Source organism: Choloepus didactylus, chromosome 4 (genome assembly GCF_015220235.1).
Source record: "Choloepus didactylus isolate mChoDid1 chromosome 4, mChoDid1.pri, whole genome shotgun sequence".
Lineage (NCBI taxonomy): Eukaryota > Metazoa > Chordata > Mammalia > Pilosa > Megalonychidae > Choloepus > Choloepus didactylus.
Genome location: NC_051310.1, coordinates 46,363,537 through 46,382,764, shown reverse-complemented (window position 1 = coordinate 46,382,764; position 19,228 = coordinate 46,363,537). Strand labels below are relative to the sequence as shown.

At 46.3% G+C, this 19,228-nt stretch overlaps 2 protein-coding genes across 2 annotated transcripts in view; one reads left to right on the top strand and one right to left on the bottom strand.

The window, feature by feature from the left end:
• The window catches only part of FNTB (farnesyltransferase, CAAX box, beta), a 132,935-nt gene extending 130,252 nt beyond the window's left edge, over nt 1-2,683 (top strand). The window contains exon 12 of the mRNA XM_037832517.1: nt 1,209-2,683. Coding sequence (XP_037688445.1) covers nt 1,209-1,337 — 129 coding nt within the window. The 3' untranslated portion in view covers nt 1,338-2,683. The remainder of the gene's footprint in view (nt 1-1,208) is intronic.
• A 10,192-nt stretch (nt 2,684-12,875) lies between these two features.
• On the bottom strand, nt 12,876-13,343 carry LOC119533195 (60S ribosomal protein L23a-like). The gene has a single exon (XM_037835294.1). It carries the CDS (start codon nt 13,341-13,343, stop codon nt 12,876-12,878), a length of 468 nt encoding a protein of 155 aa, XP_037691222.1.
• Nucleotides 13,344-19,228: the final 5,885 nt, after the last annotated feature.

The following is a 19,228-nucleotide window of genomic DNA, read 5'->3' as shown; positions in this document are numbered from 1 at the left end:
TATCTAAATTTTCATGTTTTGGCATGAAGGTGTTCATTGTAGTCTCTTATAATTTCTAAAAATCTCCCCTGTATTTATGTCCCCTTCTTCACCCTCCCGGGAGGGGAGAGTCCTGAATACTGTCCTAAGGTTATGTCCTGTCTCAGACCTGGTCCTTTGAGTTTCTGTGATGAAGTGGAATAAAATAAAAGAATTTAAATATGACCTGACACCTTTACTGCAGAATAAGGTTATGGTCCTTTTTCTTGATCATAAGTGTAAATACATGTTAATTATTTTAATAATTAGAATATAGTAAGTATAAATAAAAATAAAAACACTCCATCACAGAACACATAACTATGTTATCATACTGTGGACAGTGGATTGTATACCATGGATGATTGTATGGTGTGTGAATGTATTTCAATAAAACTGAATTTAATTTAAAAAAAAAATTTGCATACACAAAACATTTGACCCAACCACTCCACTTTTTGGAATATGTATATACGTAATACTACATGCATAATATAATGTATGTGTGAAAATCTTTATTGTAGCAATTCTCATAATAGCAACATACTGGAAACAAGAACTGTTCAATAAAGTATAGAATATCTATAACATAAAAAGAAAATCACATCACATAGCACTCAATATTTTGGTGTATGTCGAAATTTTATCCTTTTGTATACATCATGCATAGGGCTAATTTTATGAAACCCCATATGTTATAAGCATTTTTCCATATCATTAAATATTTGGAACCATGCTTTTTAATGGCTGCATGAGATTACTTTATGTCCCATATACTATAATATGTTTTTTCTCTTTCTGTTTCACAGAAGGGACCTAAGAGAGTATCTAGACAGTGGTTCTGAAATTTGGCAGCAACAGAATTACTGGGCGGACTTGTTCAAATGCCAGTTCCCAGGCCCCCCCCCGCCCCGAGTTTCTGATTCAGTAGGTCTGTAGGTGGGGCCAAGAATTTGCATTTCTAACAAGTACTCAGGTGAGGTGAAGCATTGCTGCTAGTCAGGGAACCACACTTTGAGAACCACTGATAGAATGTTTTTAGCAAATATCCTGTTGAACATTTGGGCCTTGTGTGATAAATCCTTGTGCTTGTCTCTGATGACTCCTTTTATTAAATTCTTAATGGATCAAAGGATGTGGACATTTCCAAGGACCCCAGGATCAACTGGCATTTGTTCTTCTCTTTGTAGCAGCCCACTCACCCTGTGTACAACATTGGACCAGATAAGGTGATCCAGGCCACCATGCACTTTCTGCAGAAGCCGGTCCCAGGCTTCGAGGAGCGGAACGAGGCAGTAGCAGAGCCCACCACTGAGTAGAAGACATGGGATCCCCATGGTTCTGTGCTCACCCAACATCTCGGTCACACCAAGATTTATACGTTTCAATATATCGTACATTCTGTGCTATACAAGCCTTAGCCACAGTGGATCCATGGTTCTCTTTTTCCTTTCTTTTCAAACAACCAAACCAATGGCTCTGGATTTGGAGAACACTGCGGCATGGTTTTTAACTCTTTCCACACCCATCAAACCAAAAATCAGCCTATGTGGCACCTAAAGCAGCTCTGACCTGACCAGAGTGTGTTTGGAGAACAGTGCATGCTGAGAGCCACCCCCCTCCCCACCAGCCAGCCTGGACAGTCGTATCCCAATGAATGATGCCGATGAGTATTACAGCGTCCAGAGCCACCACTGCGATTCCTACTTGCATGCCAACACTACATTACCAGGCAAGGTGCCCTCCCAGGGGCTGGGAACAAGTCCTGTCAAGATGAATTCTCCAGAAAAAAACTTGGTGGGGCTCCACTGGGAAACACCCAAGCCCTTCTGCATTTCTTAGTTGCCTCTCACCTCCTAACCTGGTCCTTTGCAAGGGAAGGGAGCTGGGGGAGAAATATCTACATGAGTTTTGCGTTCCTCCCCCTCAACGCTGGAGAGCAGAGCCATGCTGCTCTCCAAGGCCAACCTCATGCACTGGCAAGATGATCATCGGCCCTGGGTGTGGTGAAGTAGACCTGGGGAACCAATTATGAGTGGAAATGAACCTCTAGTTCAACTCTGCGCAAGAAGCAGCAGCCCCCTGTGCCACCCCCACCCATCATGTACCGTGAAAAACCCCTCAAGGCAGTGCCCACAGCCCGTGACCATTGTTTGTTTCCATCTTTCTTCCACCAGACCCCCAGCCCACCCTCCTCAAAAGTAGTGTTGTCTTTTCTTACCTGAAGTGTTAACACTGCTTAGTCTCTCACCCTAATTTCTGACTCAGGATTTGTGCACGTCCTGCCCACTATTGGCTCACAGAAATACGATCAAGCGCAAAACAAGCTGACTGCTACGAAGGCAGTTAGCCTTGTAAAACTGGTTGTGGCAGGGGTGAGTGCTGAGTGATGCCAGCTCTGCTGCCTGCCCATATTGAGCCCCTTCTGGGTCAGTGGGGTGTCTGGTTGGGTCATCCGTCCACTGCTGCAGTCACAGAGAGCTCCATGTCACTGACCTGGCTTTCATGCAAGCAGCAGTGGGCTGTGGGCAAACGGGAGCTAAGAGATGCAGCATGAAGCTCTTCTCAAAAACTGGCCATTTGCTGCCTCTGTTCCCTATTGTTTTGGCGTATTGGGCTATGTATTACCTCCTTGAATAATAAAAGAATAACATTTTCTATGCTTTCTCTTAACTTATGATTCATATACCAGGAAAATCCCCTTGGAATGTCCAGTGTTGTTAGTTATTGAAGACTGCTCATTGATCGCCAGTCTCCAACTCTGTATACAGCAAAATTCCAGACCATGCATTTGGTGATTACAAAGAGGTGTGACTTGACCTCTGCCCTCACATGGCTTCTCCTCCAGTCAAGGGAGCACTGGGCCTAAAAAGGAGTGGGAAAAGTTCTTTATTTCCCAAGCTCCCTGTAACAATTCAGTTTACTTTTGTCCTAGCACTCTCTGCACAGTGTTTCATTGTCTAACTGTTAGCAGGAATTGTGCTCTGTAGCCCCAAAGCAGGCAGTCAGCAACTGGTGGGTGGGAGGGTAGACATCTTGGCCAGAAGCAAGGGAGCTGTCACAGGGACAGGCTGGAATCCTGTGGTCACCTGGCTTTCCTCCTCATCGAGTGTGAACCCTCTCCCAAGAGAGGCCAAGAAGGCAGGTATTCTGCGGCCTGACCCTCCTAGAGAGAAGAGAAGAGGATGCCTTCAAAGGTAGGGCATAAACCAAATCCGTGTCCTGGAATGTAATTCCTGCCTGCTTCCTGTGCTATTTTTACATGCTAACAAAGGTTCGGGCTGCAAAGCAGTGCATTGAAATGCATCCTTCCCATCACAATGACAAAAGGCAAAACCCTTCAAGACAGCACCAGAAGCCTCAAGGTATTATGAAATTAATTGCTGTAATAATTGCTGTGGTTAAGAGACAAAAGGAACTGCTTCAGTCTGAGTTGGCTTTATACCAAGGAGAGAGGTGAAGCTTGGCTAGGTTGAGAAGAGAGGTCGTTTGCTGTTATTATTTCAGGGGAAGCTGCAATGGCATATCCAGGAGACTCCCTTTCCACTTCCATTCACATCTGGAGAGTTCCCCAACTTAGATAGCAGTCAAGGAAGGTCCTGGGGATGAATTCTTTGAGGGATTTATCATGTGGATCCTTAAATAGAAGACACACAGATCATTCAAGTTGGGTTACTCTAAATTACTGTTCCTCGTTAAATTCAAAACTACTACAGATTTCTCTGTCTTTATGGGCCCTGTTCTAGTTTGCTAATGCTGCAGAATGCAAAACACCAGAGATGGATTGGCTTTTATAAAAAGGGGGTTTATTTGGCTATACAGTTACAGTCTTAAGGCCATAAAGTGTCCAAGGTAACACATCAATAATCGGGTACCTTCACTGGAGGATGGCAAATAGCGTCCGGAAAACCTCTGTTAGCTGGGAAGGCACATGGCTGGCGTCTGCTCCAAAGTTCTGGTTTCAAAATGGCTTTCTCCCAGGACATTCCTCTCTAGCAAGCTTGCTTTTCTTCAAAACGTCACTCACAGCTGCACTCTGTTCAGTCTCTTTGAGTCAGCATGTTTTATATGGCTCCACTGATCAAGGCCCACCCTGAATGGGTGGGGTCACACCTCCATGGGAGTATCCCACCAAAGTCACCACCCACAGCTGGGTGGGGCACATTCCAAGCAAATCTAACCAGCACCAAAACGTCTGTCCCACAAGACCACAAAGATAATGGCATTTGGGGGACACAGTACATTCAAACCGGCACAGGCCCCAACTTCCCTCTGGAGCCCATCTCATTCTCATGTTGAGTGCTGTGTAAGTAGGGAACCCTTCCAGACCCAGCTGAGAGCAGAAAGTGTATCTGATGGATCAGCTGGTATAAATTCCCCTGAGATAACAATAATATCAGAAAACAATATTCCTAAGCTGCCCTCACTTCTTGAGTTAGAACCACCGCTTCAATTTGGGCCAATAGCTCTGTGATAGGACATAACAAAAATCAACCCTAAAGATGAATTGCCTTAACCCTTGTTTCATCCTTCTCTTGCTGCTGCTCCCTGTTTTGAGAATACTGACCCAATCTGCCTTCACACATAGGGTCTCAGGTTTCAGCCAGGGACCTTGTCCACTTCCCCCTCATCACCCCAGGAGTGAGGTGGTTTAATCCCATGGTTTACTGGTTCTTAGTAGATCTCCACCTCAGGCTCCAAACTAAGCCATTTAACAATGACTCACACAACTTCATATATCCTTAAGTCAGCTCTAGTTTAGAACAAATGACTTAGATTCCAACCTGTCGTAAGTCATCCCAGATCCCAAGAATCCTGAGAAGACTGGTAGGTTTCAGGCCCAGCTTCCAGGAGAGTCACTGGTCAGGGGATTAGGTCTCCATTTTTTTCTTCTGTTCAGCATCTATAGGGCTAACACCAGGCCCAGCACTGACCCAGTGGAGTGCACGTGCTTGGCACAGGGCTTCCCAGCAGTCACCAAAGCTGCTTTCAGGAAGAGGGAGCAGCACAGGATGCCCCAGGCAAAATAGCACCCACCTAAATCAAGGAATTCAACCCAAAGGAGATTCACTTCAAAATTCCACCCTCAGCCCTAGGTCTCCTCAGCCAGCTCCCCTTGCAGGCTTTCTGGACCTGGCGTCTGGATGTGTAGTAGCCCACTCTTGTCTTCCGCTGATTCCTCTGAAGCACAAAGCAGCACTGTTTACTTCTGTTGTAGCTACTCCATGTGTCGGCCAGTTCTGTAAAGGAGGCCATACAGCTTTGCTGAATTGCCGTATGTCATTGAGGTAGTCAGTGATCAAAAACTGGATAGGAGATAGTGGATATCAAAAACTGGATAGGATAGTGGGCCCTGGATAACAGAGGATAAGAGGACTCCTGCAACTGAGCTTCCTGGGGTCAAGGCAAAACAGTGGACAGCGGGTCATGACGGAGTTCTCACTGACAAAAATATACACCAGCTTCTGGGGAGAGACCAAGTTTTTTGGTAATAAATTCTGAAGGACTTGTCATGTGGATCTCATGTAGGAGACACTGAGAACTCCAGGAGCGCCTTTTCAAAAGCAGTTTTGTGGACAATGCAGTGGTATCCTTTATGAAGCCACTTGTCATGAAGACCCTCACAAAAAGCAGAGGCCATATATTAAATAACAGTTTCAAGACAGGCCCTCCATTGAGGACTCAGCTCAGATCTTGGTATGTTGCTGCCTGGTGATGAGACGGCGTTTAGAAAACCCCAAGGGGGTGGTGGTTTATGTGCTCTTTAGACTATTTTTGCCAATATTAACTGTCTACACTGTGTTTCTGGTAGGAGCTTGATATCAGGGAATTAAAAATTGAGCTCCCTAATGCTTGCCCCATACATTATGGTTGTTGCTGAAAGTGAAATCATTCATTGGTTTTAGATGTCGGTATACTGATAACAATGCTGACATTCCATTATGAAGATTTAAGAACTTGTCTTTTATTCCCACCATGTTTATATTGACCCACACATCCTTCTGGAAGTGGGTCACTGGGGTACCCGTGAGAGCTCTCCAGGGTTCAGCTTCGGGACTCAGAGGGAAGGGTAATGGCCCAGGCTAGGAAATGAATGTTTTGTGCCTGCAAGCTCCCTAGATCTTTCTGGTCAGGTCTTCCAAGATACAGGCACTGCACAGACCAAATCTGAATAAGGACATAAGCATAGGCCATCTCTTGTTCACTATCTGGGATAAGTTGAATTCAGTGAAAGTTTGCTTTCCTCAAGCTAATAATAAGAGCCTGATGGAAGCCTATGGTGCAGGGCTACTCAATGTTGCTTCCATTTGGGTGAAGTATTTTGCCAATATTTTACTCTTCCACCACTAGACATTTTCTGTAAAAGACCAGCTAGTAAATAGTTTAGACTTTGCAGGCCATACAGTCTGTTGCAACTACTACTCAGCTCTGCCATTGTAACTTGAAAACAGCCACAGACAATATATAACAAATGAGCATAGCTGAGTTCCAATAAAATCTTATTTATAAAAACAGGCAGTAAGAGGTCGGGCAAGATGGCGGCATAGAGAGGAGTGGAAGCTAAGTAGTCCCCCTGGAACAACTACAAAAAAACAGAAACAACTAGTAAATAATCCAGAATAACTGCGGGGGGACAAACGAGACCATCCATTCATCATACACCAACCTGAATTGGGAGGAATGCCCGAGAACACAGTATAAAATCTGTAAGTAAAACCTGTGGAACCAAGTCGTGAGACCCCCTCCCCCATAGCCCGAGCTGCAAAGCCTCGTGGTGCCAGAGAGAAGCTCTCTCCCAGCGAGCGAATACAGCTCAGCTGAGCTCCAACTGGGGTTTTAAGTAGCGAGTGTGAACTGCTCACTACAGGTACGCATCCCCAAAAAACAGACAGAGGCTTTGGGTGACGACTGACCTTGGAGAGCCTTGGAGGGGGCTATCTGATTCTTTTTCGGCTCAGTGGAGAAAGCCCCAGTCATTTTCAGTTTCCAGGGCTGTGACTCTGGGAAGGGTGGAGACAGCACAAGCAGAGAGGGAGACCATTGAAATGCTAATGACCTCCACCTGAGGGGTCTGTCTTCTCTAGGAGGAAAGGGGTGGGGCCCTTTCCATTCAGAACCAGACCCCAGAGCCTGGGGGAACACAGCCACACCGCCTCACACCAGTCAAGAATTATAGGCTAACAGGCGTCACCTGCTGGGCAGAAAAGCACAGTGACCTGAGGCATCAAAGGGTGGAGCAATTTTCTAAGACACACCCACAGGGAAACCAGATACTGAATATTTCTTCCCTCTGGGACCTGAGCCTGTTCTGGTCTGGGAAACCTGATTTGGATAACCAAGGAAACCATGCTTAGACAACAGAAAATTGCAACCTACACTAAGAAAAACAAAGTTATGGCCCAGTCAAAGGAACAAACGTACACTTCAGCTGAGATACAGGAATTTAAACAACTAATGCTAAATCAATTCAAAAAGTTTAGAGAAGATATTGCAAAAGAGATAGAGGCTGTAAAGGAAGAACTGGACATGTATACGGCAGAAATCAAAAGTTCAAAAAACCTACTAGTAGAATCTATGGAAATGAAAGGCACAACACAAGAGATGAAAGACACAATGGAAACATACAACAGAAGATCTCAAGAGGCAGAAGAAAACACTCAGGAACTGGAGAACAAAACACCTGAAAGCCTACACGCAAAGGAGCAGATGGAGAAAAGAATGAAAAAATATGAGCAACGTCTCCGGGAAATCAAGGATGAAACAAAGTACAATAATGTACATATCATTGGTGTCCCAGAAGGAGAAGAGAAGGGAAAGGGGGCAGAAGCAATAATAGAGGAAATAATTAATGAAAATTTCCCATCTCTTATGAAAGACATAAAATTACAGATCCAAGAAGCGCAGCGTACTCCAAACAGAAGAGATATGAAGAGGCCTACGCCAAGACACTTAATAATCAGATTATCAAACGTCAAAGACAAAGAGAGAATCCTGAAAGCAGCAAGAGAAAAGCGATCCATTACATACAAAGGAAGCTTAATAAGACTATGTGCGGATCTCTCAGCAGAAACCATGGAGACAAGAAGGAAGTGGTGTGATATATTTAAGATACTGAAAGAGAAAAACCACCAACCAAGAATCCTGTATCCAGCAAAGCTGTCCTTCAAATATGAGGGAGAGCTCAAAATATTTTCTGACAAACAGACAATGAGAGACTTTGTGAACAAGACACCTGCCCTACAGGAAATACTAAAGGGAACACTACAGGGTGATAGAAGACAGGAGTGTGTGGTTTGGAACACAATTTTGGGAGATGGTAGCACAACAATGTAAGTACACTGAACAAAGGTAACTAAGAATGCGGTTGAGAGAGGAAGATGGGGAGCATGTGAGACACCACAAGAAAGGAGGAAAGATAACGACTGGGACTATGTAACTTGGTGAAATCTGGAGTATTCAACAATTGTGATAAAATGTACAAATATGTTCTTTTACGAGGGAGAACAAGCAAATGTCAACCTTGCAAGGTGTTAAAAATGGGGAGGCATTGGGGGAGGGATGCAATCAGCATAAACTAGAGACTGTAACTAATAGAATCATTGTATTATGCTTCCTTTAATGTAACAAAGGTGATATACCAAGGTGAATGCAGATAAGGGGGCGGGGATAGGGGAGGCATGTTAGACACTTGACATTGGTGGTATTGTCTGATTCTTTATTCTACTTTGATTTAAGGTTATTTTTCCTTTTGCTGCTTCCTAGCTGTCATTTTTTTTGTTTCCTCTTTCTTTTGCCTCTCAACCTTCTTTGACTCTCCCTCCTGCCTTGTGGAAGAAATGTAGATGCTCTTGCTTAATATGAGCAGAATGTTCAATTAGGATGAACTTAAATGTTTGGAAATGAACAGGGGTGTTGGTAGCAAGATGTGAGAATAACTAACAGCGCCGAATGGTGTGTGAATGAGGTGGAAAGGGGAAGCTCAGAGTCATATATGTCACCAGAAGGAAAGTTGGAGGTCAAAAGATGGAAATGTATAAAACTGAATCCTATGGTGGGCAATGTCCATGATCATCTGTACAAATACTAGAAATCACTTCATGAACCAGAACAAATGTATGACAATACAATTAGAAGTTAATAATAGAGGGGCATATAGGGAAGAACTATATACCTATTACAAACTATATACTACAGTTAGTAGTATTTCAACATTTTTTCATAAACAGTAACAAACGTACTATATCAATACTAGGAGTCAACAATTGAGGGGGTTGGTTAGGGATAGGGGAGGTTTAGAGTTTCCTTTTCTTTTTTTCTTTTTTCATCTTTCACTTTATTTCTTGTCTGGAGTAATGAAAAGTTTCTAAAAATTGAACAAAAATTGTGTGATGGATGCACAGCTGTATGAGAGTACCCAGGGGCAAGTGATTGTACACTTTGGATCTTTGGATAATTGTATGGTATCTGAACAATCTCAATAAAAATGGAAAAAAAAAAAAAAAAAAAAACAGGCAGTAAGCCAGATTTGATCTGTGGGCTTAATAGTTTGCCTACCCCTGGCATTGACTATATCTCATTCATATTCATTTAGCATTCTTTCATATCTTTCATGGCTACATTCCATATAATATTAGTGTCAAACGACATGTACTTGGCAGGTAAAGCTTGGGCTAAACATTCTAGTCACCCACATGTGCTGCTCAGTGGCATTCATTGCCTTTGAATAGGAAGGAGAATTGTGGGATTTAAGACAGTTGCAACTGACATAATTATCTTACCCAAACTGGCTGAAAGCAAAGATGAAGTGTGTTGACTCAGAAAGAAAAAGCCCAGAAATTAGGTTGGCCATATGAGTGGCTTCAGTGGATGTCTCCCCTTTTCTCCTTCTCTCCCCAACACTTCCTCCACATTAGCTCCAACCTCAGGCTTTCTCCTTGTGTTTGCAAAATGCAGCAGTAGTAGCTCCAGACCCTCATCCTCTTGGGTTCAAGTTCATCAGAAAAGAATACCCGGTATTGCCCCACCCTTCTTTCCCAGTATCATTGCAATTCACTGGCTCTGATCAAGTCGGGGGTCTTTCTGAGAAGCAATCACAGTGGCCAGGAGAATACAGGGCCCAGATTGCCTTAAGTCTTGGTCATGTGCTTCTCCCACAAGTGGGAAATGGGGTCTCCATCAGAAGCACATGATCTAAATGGGAGAAGAAGGAAGCCCCAAATGAAAATGGGGGAAATGGATGCCAGAGAGGCAAATCACCATTGTTCTCTCCAACTTGGTGTTATTTCCATGACAGAAACCTGTAATGGAATTTGTTGACTCCCTACTTTCCTAGCATCCATTCCACTCCTCCCCAACTGTGGCCACAAAAAGATTTGGGTGGGTTTGACCCCACTCCTTCCTCCAGGGCCAGGCCCTGATTGGCCTAAGCCGATCACTTTAGTCTGTTCCCCTTTGCTTCAGTAAGTCGTTGAGGTTGGATTGTAACCCGGGCCTAGTCGGTCAGCAGGGCTGGTCCTAAAGACAGTGATTGATTTAGATCCAAGCATGTGACCTAAAATCGTTCAGAGAGAGAAACCCTGAACATTTCATGATAGGGGTAAAAACAGCTCACTCCTGTAAGAGATGGTGGAATGTGTGACCTGGGACTCCTGTAGCCATTTTCCTGCTTGGAAGGAAGCCTGTCTGAGAAGCCAGCACACAAAGACCCCCTGAGAGAGTCACTGAGAAACATGGCCAGACCCCTGATCACACTGCTCCTGAAGCCTGCCTGTCTCTGGGTTTTTCAGTTATGTGAGCCAGTTTGAGTTGGATTTACTATTACCTGCAACCCAAAGAATCCTAATGCATTCCAAACTGTCCCGGGTTAGCCCAAGACCAAGAGAGTCCTTACCTGCTGCCTAAAGAAGCCTGACCGCATTTAGCCACATCCACCTAAACAATAACCCCTTAGAGAGCCCCTCTTGCTCTACTGCACTCTCATTTGATCCTTGACTCATCCTCATGAGATGGGTGGGGCAGGTGTATTATCTGTGTTTACAACTGGAGAAACAGGTGAGAGAGCTTAATGAATCACCCAAGGTTTCCTTGCCATTAAGTGGTGGAGTCGGAACCTGAGCCTGGATCAGCTGCCGCCACAGCCCGTGCTCTTCCACTTCAGGCCTCTAAAGGAAGGGTGGCAGGCCTGGGAGGCAGCAGGTAAACAGGCTTGGGTTCCCTCCAGGGCTGGATGACTGAGGCCCTGAAGGCCTGTCCCCATCTTCCACCAGGGCAGGGATGGTGACAACAAGCAGCTGGGGCAGGCCCACCTCCCCCTTTCAACGACCCTCCACTTGGTCATGGCAGTGGCACAGAGGGGACATTCTCTGCACCAAAGGCGGGCCGCCGAGTGTGACGCTGGCGGGCCTCGCTGCCAGTGATGGCCCTAGTGAGTCAGCCTTCCCCGGAGCCGAGCAGCCCTGATGGCAGCCAACCCTCTCAAGCCAGCCCCAGCACACCTAACAGGTTCCGGAACATCCTCTTCCACTTCCCCACGGCAGCAACCTGCTGGCCTCTGCCCTTCACCAGCTGGCATGTGAGGTTCAGAGGACCTGGGCCAGGTGGCCGGAGCTACTTCCCTCCCACTTCTCTGGTCCATCGAAGAACAAAACCAGGCCAGGGTGCTCAGGACTAACCCAGCTCCATGGAAAGCTCTCCCTCACCTTCTGCTCCCCCTGCACCAACACAGCCCTTACAGAGTAACATCATCATCAAAAACCATGTATTTTTAAAAGCTAACTTTTTCTTTTAGAATAGTTTTAGAATGGCAGAAAAGTTGCAAGGATGAGTTCTAATATACCCTTTACCTAGTTTTCCCTAATTTTAACATCTTACATTACTATGGTGCATTTGTCACAACTAATGAACCAATATCGATACTTTCTTAACTCAAGTCCATACTTTATTCAGGTTTCCTTAGTTTTTACCTAATGTTTTTTTCCAAGATCCCACCCAGGGCACCACACCGCATTTAGTCATGGGTCTCGTGAGGCCACTCTTGGCTGTGAGCGCTTCTTAGTCTTCCCTTGTTTCTCAAGGCTCTTACAGTTTGGAGGAGTCCTGGTCAGGTATGCTGTGGAATGGCCCTCAACTGGGATTTGTCTGATGTTTTTCTCATGATGAGATGAGTCCTGGGTTTTGGGGAGGAAGACCATGGAGCAAAATGTCATTCCCATTACGTCATATCAAAGGTACTACATGCGATCAACATGACTTGTCACTGTGGATGTTGACCTTCACTGGGCGGAGGTGGTGGGGCTTGTCAGATTTCACCACTGTAACAGTACTTCCTCTTCTTTCTGTATTTTATTCTTTCAAAGGAAGCCACTGTGTCAACCCACAAGTAAGGAGTAGGGGGTTATGTTCCACCTCTTTAAGGGGGATGCCTGCATACATTATTTGGAATTCTTCTGTGTGAGATATTTGTCTCTTCTCCCCCATTTGTTTATTAGTTCAGTTATTTAATTATGTCAGAAGGACTTATGGATATTTATTTTATTCCTTGGGTTGTGTTCCAATGCCATGCTATTTATTTATTTATTTATTTTTAATTCCATTTTATTGAGATAGATTCACATACCATGCAGTCAAAGTGTATATAGTTGTGCATTCATCACCAAAATTAATTTTTGAACATTTTCATTACCACACACACAAAAATAGTAAGAATAAAAACTAAAATGTGTGCTTTTTTATTTTGTGGCTCAAATTGTTCTAGCTTTGGCCATTGGGAGTTTTTTCATTTGGCTCCTGTGTATCTTTTTTTTTTTTTTTTTAATGGTCAAAAAACTTATATTTAGAATTTGCTAGCTGGACTCAGTTTAGATGATCCCAATTTTGTTGGCAACATCCAAAGCATCATAGTCAGGAGCCAGTTGAACATATGCCTTCTTCTCTCCATGAGGCCTGATCAGGGTGTTGGCCTTGGCCACGTCAATGTCATAGAGCTCCTTCACAGCCCGTTTGCTCTGGTGCTTGTTGGCCTTGACATCCACGATGAACACAAGTGTGTTGTTGTCTTCCGTTTTCTTCATGGCTGACTCAGTGGTCAGGGGGAGCTTGATGGCATAGTGGCCAAGCTTGTTTCTCCTGGGGGCGCTCTTCCGAGGATATTTGGGCTGTCTTCTGAGACGCAGCGTCTTGGGCCACCGGAATGTAGGTGAAGTGCGGATCTTCTTTTTCTTGTGGCTGTGGACGCCGTTCACTACTGCCTTCTTGGCTTTCAAAGCCTTTGCTTTGGCTCTGGTTTTGGGAGGGGTAGAGGCTTCCTTCTTCACTTTCGGCACCATCTTCGTGAAAAGGCTCCTGTGTGTCTTTGACATACCATCAACATTTTGTTTTTTGAGCATTTCCTTACTTTCTAAAATGATGTGATGATGACAATTTTTTTTACCATCCCTTTTTTTCCAAGAAGTATTGAATATTGATAATACAATAGATACACATTTGAGTTCAGTACATTTTTCTCTCAACCTCTGATTACATTGAAACTTTTCCATAATAAAAAGGTTTTTAAACATATTGCATGTTGGTTCTCTTGAGGGTGAGACTTTGTGTTGCCCCCTGCTGTCCCTGTGATGGCCTGGGCTGATGAGGCAAAGGAGGTGACAGGAGTCTGAGACGGAAGCTTCCAGACCCATAGCAGGGCTCCATTTCACGGCTCTCTCAAGCAGTGGAGCTAGGTGGTCCCTCCCTCACAGGCTGCGGGGGCACTGTCCCCACAGCGTACTGACCAGTGGCATGTAAGCAGGTAGTGGGTGCTCTGCAAATGGTACCTCAGTGAGGGGTATAATGGTGGTGACGATGGGGTGAGTAACCTGGAAATCCACATGTGCTCTGACAAAGGCTGACACTTGGTGAGGCTCCACCCTTCAAGCCCCCCTCTCCTGGGAGCAGTGGCTGCCATGCTCCTGGATACCAAGGTGGCCCTCCTGGGCCAGTTCAGTGGCTTGTGTGAATGGTGATCCAGCCCCTGCAGAGCCAGAGGTTCTTGCCTGCCTTCCTTTCAGCAGCCTCCACCCGGCCTCTGGTTGGCTGCCTGGGAACACAGGGTGCTCAGTCAGTGGCCACGGCTGGGCTGTCCTGGGGAAGGAGGAAGGAGAGTACACCAAGAGCTTGAGAAGTGATGACGGGTCCCTGTCGCTTCCCCTCCTGAGTGCTAGCCTCTCTCACTGGCCCATCTTCTCATCTCCTCTGGCATGTGGACCTCGGACAAGCACACTGGTGCCATGTGCTGAGGCTGGTTCCTACTTACTCTGGGCTTCTTGAAGGTAGCGCCCAGCCTTTATAAGCTGCCTCGAATCTCCTACAGTACCTGGCACAGTGCTGGGCTTAAAACCTGTGCCATCAAATATTGTGGGTTGAACTCGTGCAGGGGCAGCCCCAGAGCTGGCCTAGATGTGCCCAGAGGGATGCACACTGCAGGGCTGAAGGCCAGTTGTGGTGTGTCCACAGTGGCCATGCACTGTGCTAGGTGTGCAGCAGCAAGCACGCAGGCCAGCCCCTAGGACTCCCAGTCGGAAATGCCTGCCTGAGTGTTCACTGCAGCTCCCTGAAACAGAGTAGGGGACTCTGGAGTCTTAGTTCCTGGGTGAGAAACACGGTCAAGTTGTTTGAACCAGAATCCCCCCACCCGAGGTCTCCCACTAGCCTTTCAGTAGGCCTTTGCTGTGGAAATGATGCTCCTTCTCTCAGCTGCTGGCTTCTCCATGGCCTTTTGGACCAAAGCCACTGGCCACTGTCCTTTAACTTCATATCTCTCCCTGCCATTTTTGAGCTACTGGTGGCACCAGAGACATGGAACAGTGAACCCCTCAAGCCCTTGGAGCAGGAGCCACGCTGCCAGCTGGACTCCCCTGGGCTGGATGATGGGTGGCAGGTCTGCACGTCCATTAGGTCAGTTCCTGAATCAGACTGTGCATTGCTCGCTCTTTGCTCCTGGGCTCCTGCAGGAGCTGACTTGTGGAGAGAAGGCACACTTTTCCCCACCTGCCTGCTATGGCAGCTGTCAGGTTTCTGTTTTTCTCGGCAAGAGACTTAATCCTCACCATGTTCGGCATTGGAGCTAGGTTCTGGCACAGCTTTCTCAATACTGGATCCTTGATTCTTCTTCTTTTTCCTGGTCTTTTAATTTACTGGAAAAAATTCATACCAGAGACGGTGCCAGATCATTTTGCCCAGAAAAGGCCATAGGTGAACAAGGGCCCCACCCCTGCAGCGGACATCAGAGGAAAATAATCCTAAGTGGGGCCTGGCAGCCAGGACAGGCCTGTGGTGGAGTTGGCATCTAGCTCAGAGCACTGGAGGAACCAGCTCAGCTGGCTGTGGATTATCTGGGGCCCCTACCTGGCTCTCTTCTGGAGACCCTGTCCTGCTGTGTTATGTGCATGTGTACTTGCATGTGCAAATGTATGTGTACACACGTGCATGTGTGTGTGTGCACAGAAGCACACACACATCATCCCAGGTGAGCCAGAAGTACCCAGGACCCTGGGGGTCCAAACACCAGACCACATAGAGCTAATGGGCTGGTCTGTCCCTACCTCGGCCCATCAGGCAGACTCTGCTCAAGGGGACCCCATGGGAAAGCTGACAAACGATGGCTCAAGCCCCAGTGTGTGCAGCCCTGGGTGGGGAAGGTGGTCTTGTGTTCCCAGTGTGTCTGCCAGGTACAGTGCCACCACCCAGCACTACAGAAATATGAGCTGAAACCAGGAAAAATGGGGAAAGGCAATCAGTACGTCAATGGTTAATGGTTCTGGCCCAGCCAGCAAGGGTATACTTCACTTCCCAAGTCCACTTTTTTCAACAGGTAACATGATTTGTGGTCTTGCTCGAGTTCGTTCAGAAAACAAGCAAAGCATATTTGAAGGATGGAGTTCATTCACTCCATATTTCAGCAAAACTCAGGAATGTTGGCCACATGGCCCTGAACCCAGGATGGCAGACAGACCCGGGAGCTGCTAACATTTGAATACTTTTTATGTGTCGAACACAGTTCAGAGGCTTTTTACACTTAGGCCTTTAAGCCTTACCGTGGCATTTTATACCATTATTGTCCTATGTCATGGCTCAGGAAACCAGGGCAGAGTGTCACCCCAGAGGGAAGGGCCAGAGCTGGATGCCAGTCCAGGCAGGCTGGAGCAGGGCCCGTGACCTCCGCCCCGCTGGCACACACCCCACCCTGACAAAGCACTGAGCAATGACAGCGCTTGTCAGCTGGGCCATGATGGTCTGCTGGGAGGGCCTCCAAAACCCAAGCATCACTCCAGTGCCACATACAATTAGACCCGGCTTATCCAAAGTGTTCCAGAAATGGGGTATTTGTCCAATTTGATTTTTCTACCTGAGGAATTAACTAGAAAACATTTTCATTTATTCCCTTCCCAGGGAAAATTTGGGGATACATTAATTGGCCCAAGCCTTAGTGTGCTGGTTTGGATGTATTATGTCCCCCCAAACTCCATGTTCTTTGATGCACTCTTGTGTGGGCAGATGTATTAGTGTTGGTCAGATTGGAATTCTTTGAGTATTTCCATGGAGATGTGACTCAATCAACTGTGAGTGAAGCGTTTGATTGGATAATTTCCATGGAGGTGTTACCCTGCCCATTCAGGGTGGGTCTTAATTGGATCACTGGAGTACTTTAAAAAGAGCCACACAGGCCCAGTTGCTTGCTGCAGATGAGAGACAGTTTGAAGATGGCTGTTGAAAGTAGACTTTTGCTCCGGAGAAGCTAAGAGAGGACAAATGCCCCAAGAGCAACTGAGAGTGACATTTTGAAGAGGAGCTGCAGCTAAGAGAGGACAAAACGCCCCAAGAAAAACATTTTGGGGAATGCCATTTTGAAACGCAACCTGGGAGCAAGCGGATGCCAGCCATGTGCTTCCAAGCTAACAGGTTTTCCGGACACCATTGCCCATCCTTCGGTGAAGGTACCCTATCGCTGATGCCTTACCTTGGACACTTTATGTCTTAAGACTGTAACTTTGTAACCAAATACATCCCCTTTATAAAAGCCGATCCATTTCTGGTTTGCAAACGTCAGCATTAGCAAACCGGGACACTTAGTAAACCCTGTATATTGAAGGTAATTCTATCTTTGCTGATTCACAATCTAGCAATGACTCGGGTTCCAGCCATGGTTTCTTCACTACCCATCCATTGTAGAGGTCAGCAATTTCCTTTCCTCCTCAGCCTAGAAAAACTCACTTTTGAACAAAGAAAGGCCATAGCTTCTTGTGAGTTCCAGGAAGCTGTCCTGAATGGGGCTTGGCCCAGGCCTGAGCGAGCCCTGGTCTGGCTGCAATTATCACCTGCCTGGTGACTTTTAGGCAGCATGTGGCTAAAAGCAGGGCTTGCCCCATGACTTCATCCTGGCTCAGGGCTTCAAAAGGGGCTGGTTGGGGCAGTCGTTGGCTTTCTTCTCTCTTGAGTTTAACCTCAGCCCAGGGATCCAGCCCTCAAAATATTAAGTTTGATTCCCACTGGGAGAAACACCACCCAGGCAGCTCAAGGACCTTCCTCCAGGTGCAGCCTTAAAGAGTCTGACCACAGGCCTACTTTACGAATCCCGCTCAGCTTGCCTCACTTTCCTCAACAGCTTCCTTGTGTTCCCTGGGTTATTTTAGTTTTGGCAGTTAAGCCTAAGTGGCAGGAGAACCACCAGGGAGAGTTTATTAAGCAGACTGACTCTGGCTCTTGGGGCACAGAATGCTTTAGGAGGTCAGAGAAGCTGGAGCCCAGAAATCTTTTAACAAGTACCCCTGAGGGTGGCCCAGGGAACCCATTTTGAGTAATGCTACTCTGCGGGTTTCTGAGCAATTCTGCCTGGATCTCCAGTCGTGCCCAGAGCTCAGAGATGCCAACTGAGCAGTGGTGGGAGGGAATGCGCAGGGCCTTGGGCTGTCACCAGATCTGACTAATGCACCAACAGGGCCTCTTCGGTTTCCAAGAGTCTGTCATCCAGTCCTGGGGTCACCACATTGTGTCTTTAGTCACCATGCCATGGAAGAATGGGGCACACTCTGAGGAGCGGGGGCATTCTGAGACGTTGAGAAGTCAGCCCTCCCACACTCCAGGGAAGGTGCGTGCAGGAGTTAGGCTTTTCCTTGCTGCACATGCAGTCCTGGCTATATGGCCTTGTGCAGACAATGACAGCTGGCACCTGGGTGCTCACTTGGCCCTGGGGTCAAGTGTGATATAAACATTATCTCCTTTAATCCTCATAAGCACCTTATGAAGTTAGTATTATTATTATTCCCCTTTTATAAGTGAGGACACTGAGGCTGAGAGAAGCAACTCATACAAGACTACAAAGCTATGAAGAGACAGACAGGATTTTGAAACCAGGCAGTCTGATTTCAGAGCCCAGGCATAAAACACCACACGTCATTAGAAATGGGTTTCTGCTAGTTCAGGACTCCCTCCTATCATCTACTCATTCTCTGTTTCTCCCTTTTCCCAGCTTGTGTGGCTGTGTGATTAGGCAGTTCTTTGCTGAGGTTGTAGCTATTATCTGGTGGGATCAGCATATCAAAAAATTTTAAAAACAGGGTCATTTGAAATACCTTGCACTGGGGGCAGTTGTAAAGGTAAGGAATTATTGAGCTCACGGCTGCAAAAGAGAAGGGCTGGAAATATTAACCTGATTTGAGTGAGGACAAAAGAGAGGGGCCTTTTAACGGGCCCCTCAGTGAAGCTACCTGCTACAGTGACAAGTTATCTGGGTTTGTGCAGGGCCTGTCCAGAGAGCAACAAAAACAAACCACAGAGAACAACATCACTGTAAGAGAGTTAAGCAATGGTCAAACTTTGGTGTCCTGCAGGGATATATACACTCACTTCCTAGACACGCACCCCAGAGGGAACTTAGCTGTGACATTGGTTTGTCCCCTTTAGTTGAGCACAATCTCCAGCTCAGATATCTTACCTGGTTTTCCTTTCCCAGGCAGCCTCACCCCCTTCCTTCTCCGCTTCTCAGGGTCCCCTCAGGCATGTCAGTTGGATGGCTCAGATTTTCCCAGATGAACCAGCTGTCATTCCTTTTCTTCCAACTGGTTTATTGAAATTTTCTCAAGAAGCCTAAAACTCAATGCCCTGTCCAATCAATATCCTGGAGCCAGGGACTGGCTGTTAGGGACATCCTGTCCACTCTAGCTCACTGTCACTTCTT

What these genes read in the sequence shown, in the direction of transcription:
- LOC119533195 (XM_037835294.1), bottom strand. Translation starts at nt 13,343, where the DNA reads ATGGTGCCGAAAGTGAAGAAGGAAGCCTCTACCCCTCCCAAAACCAGA.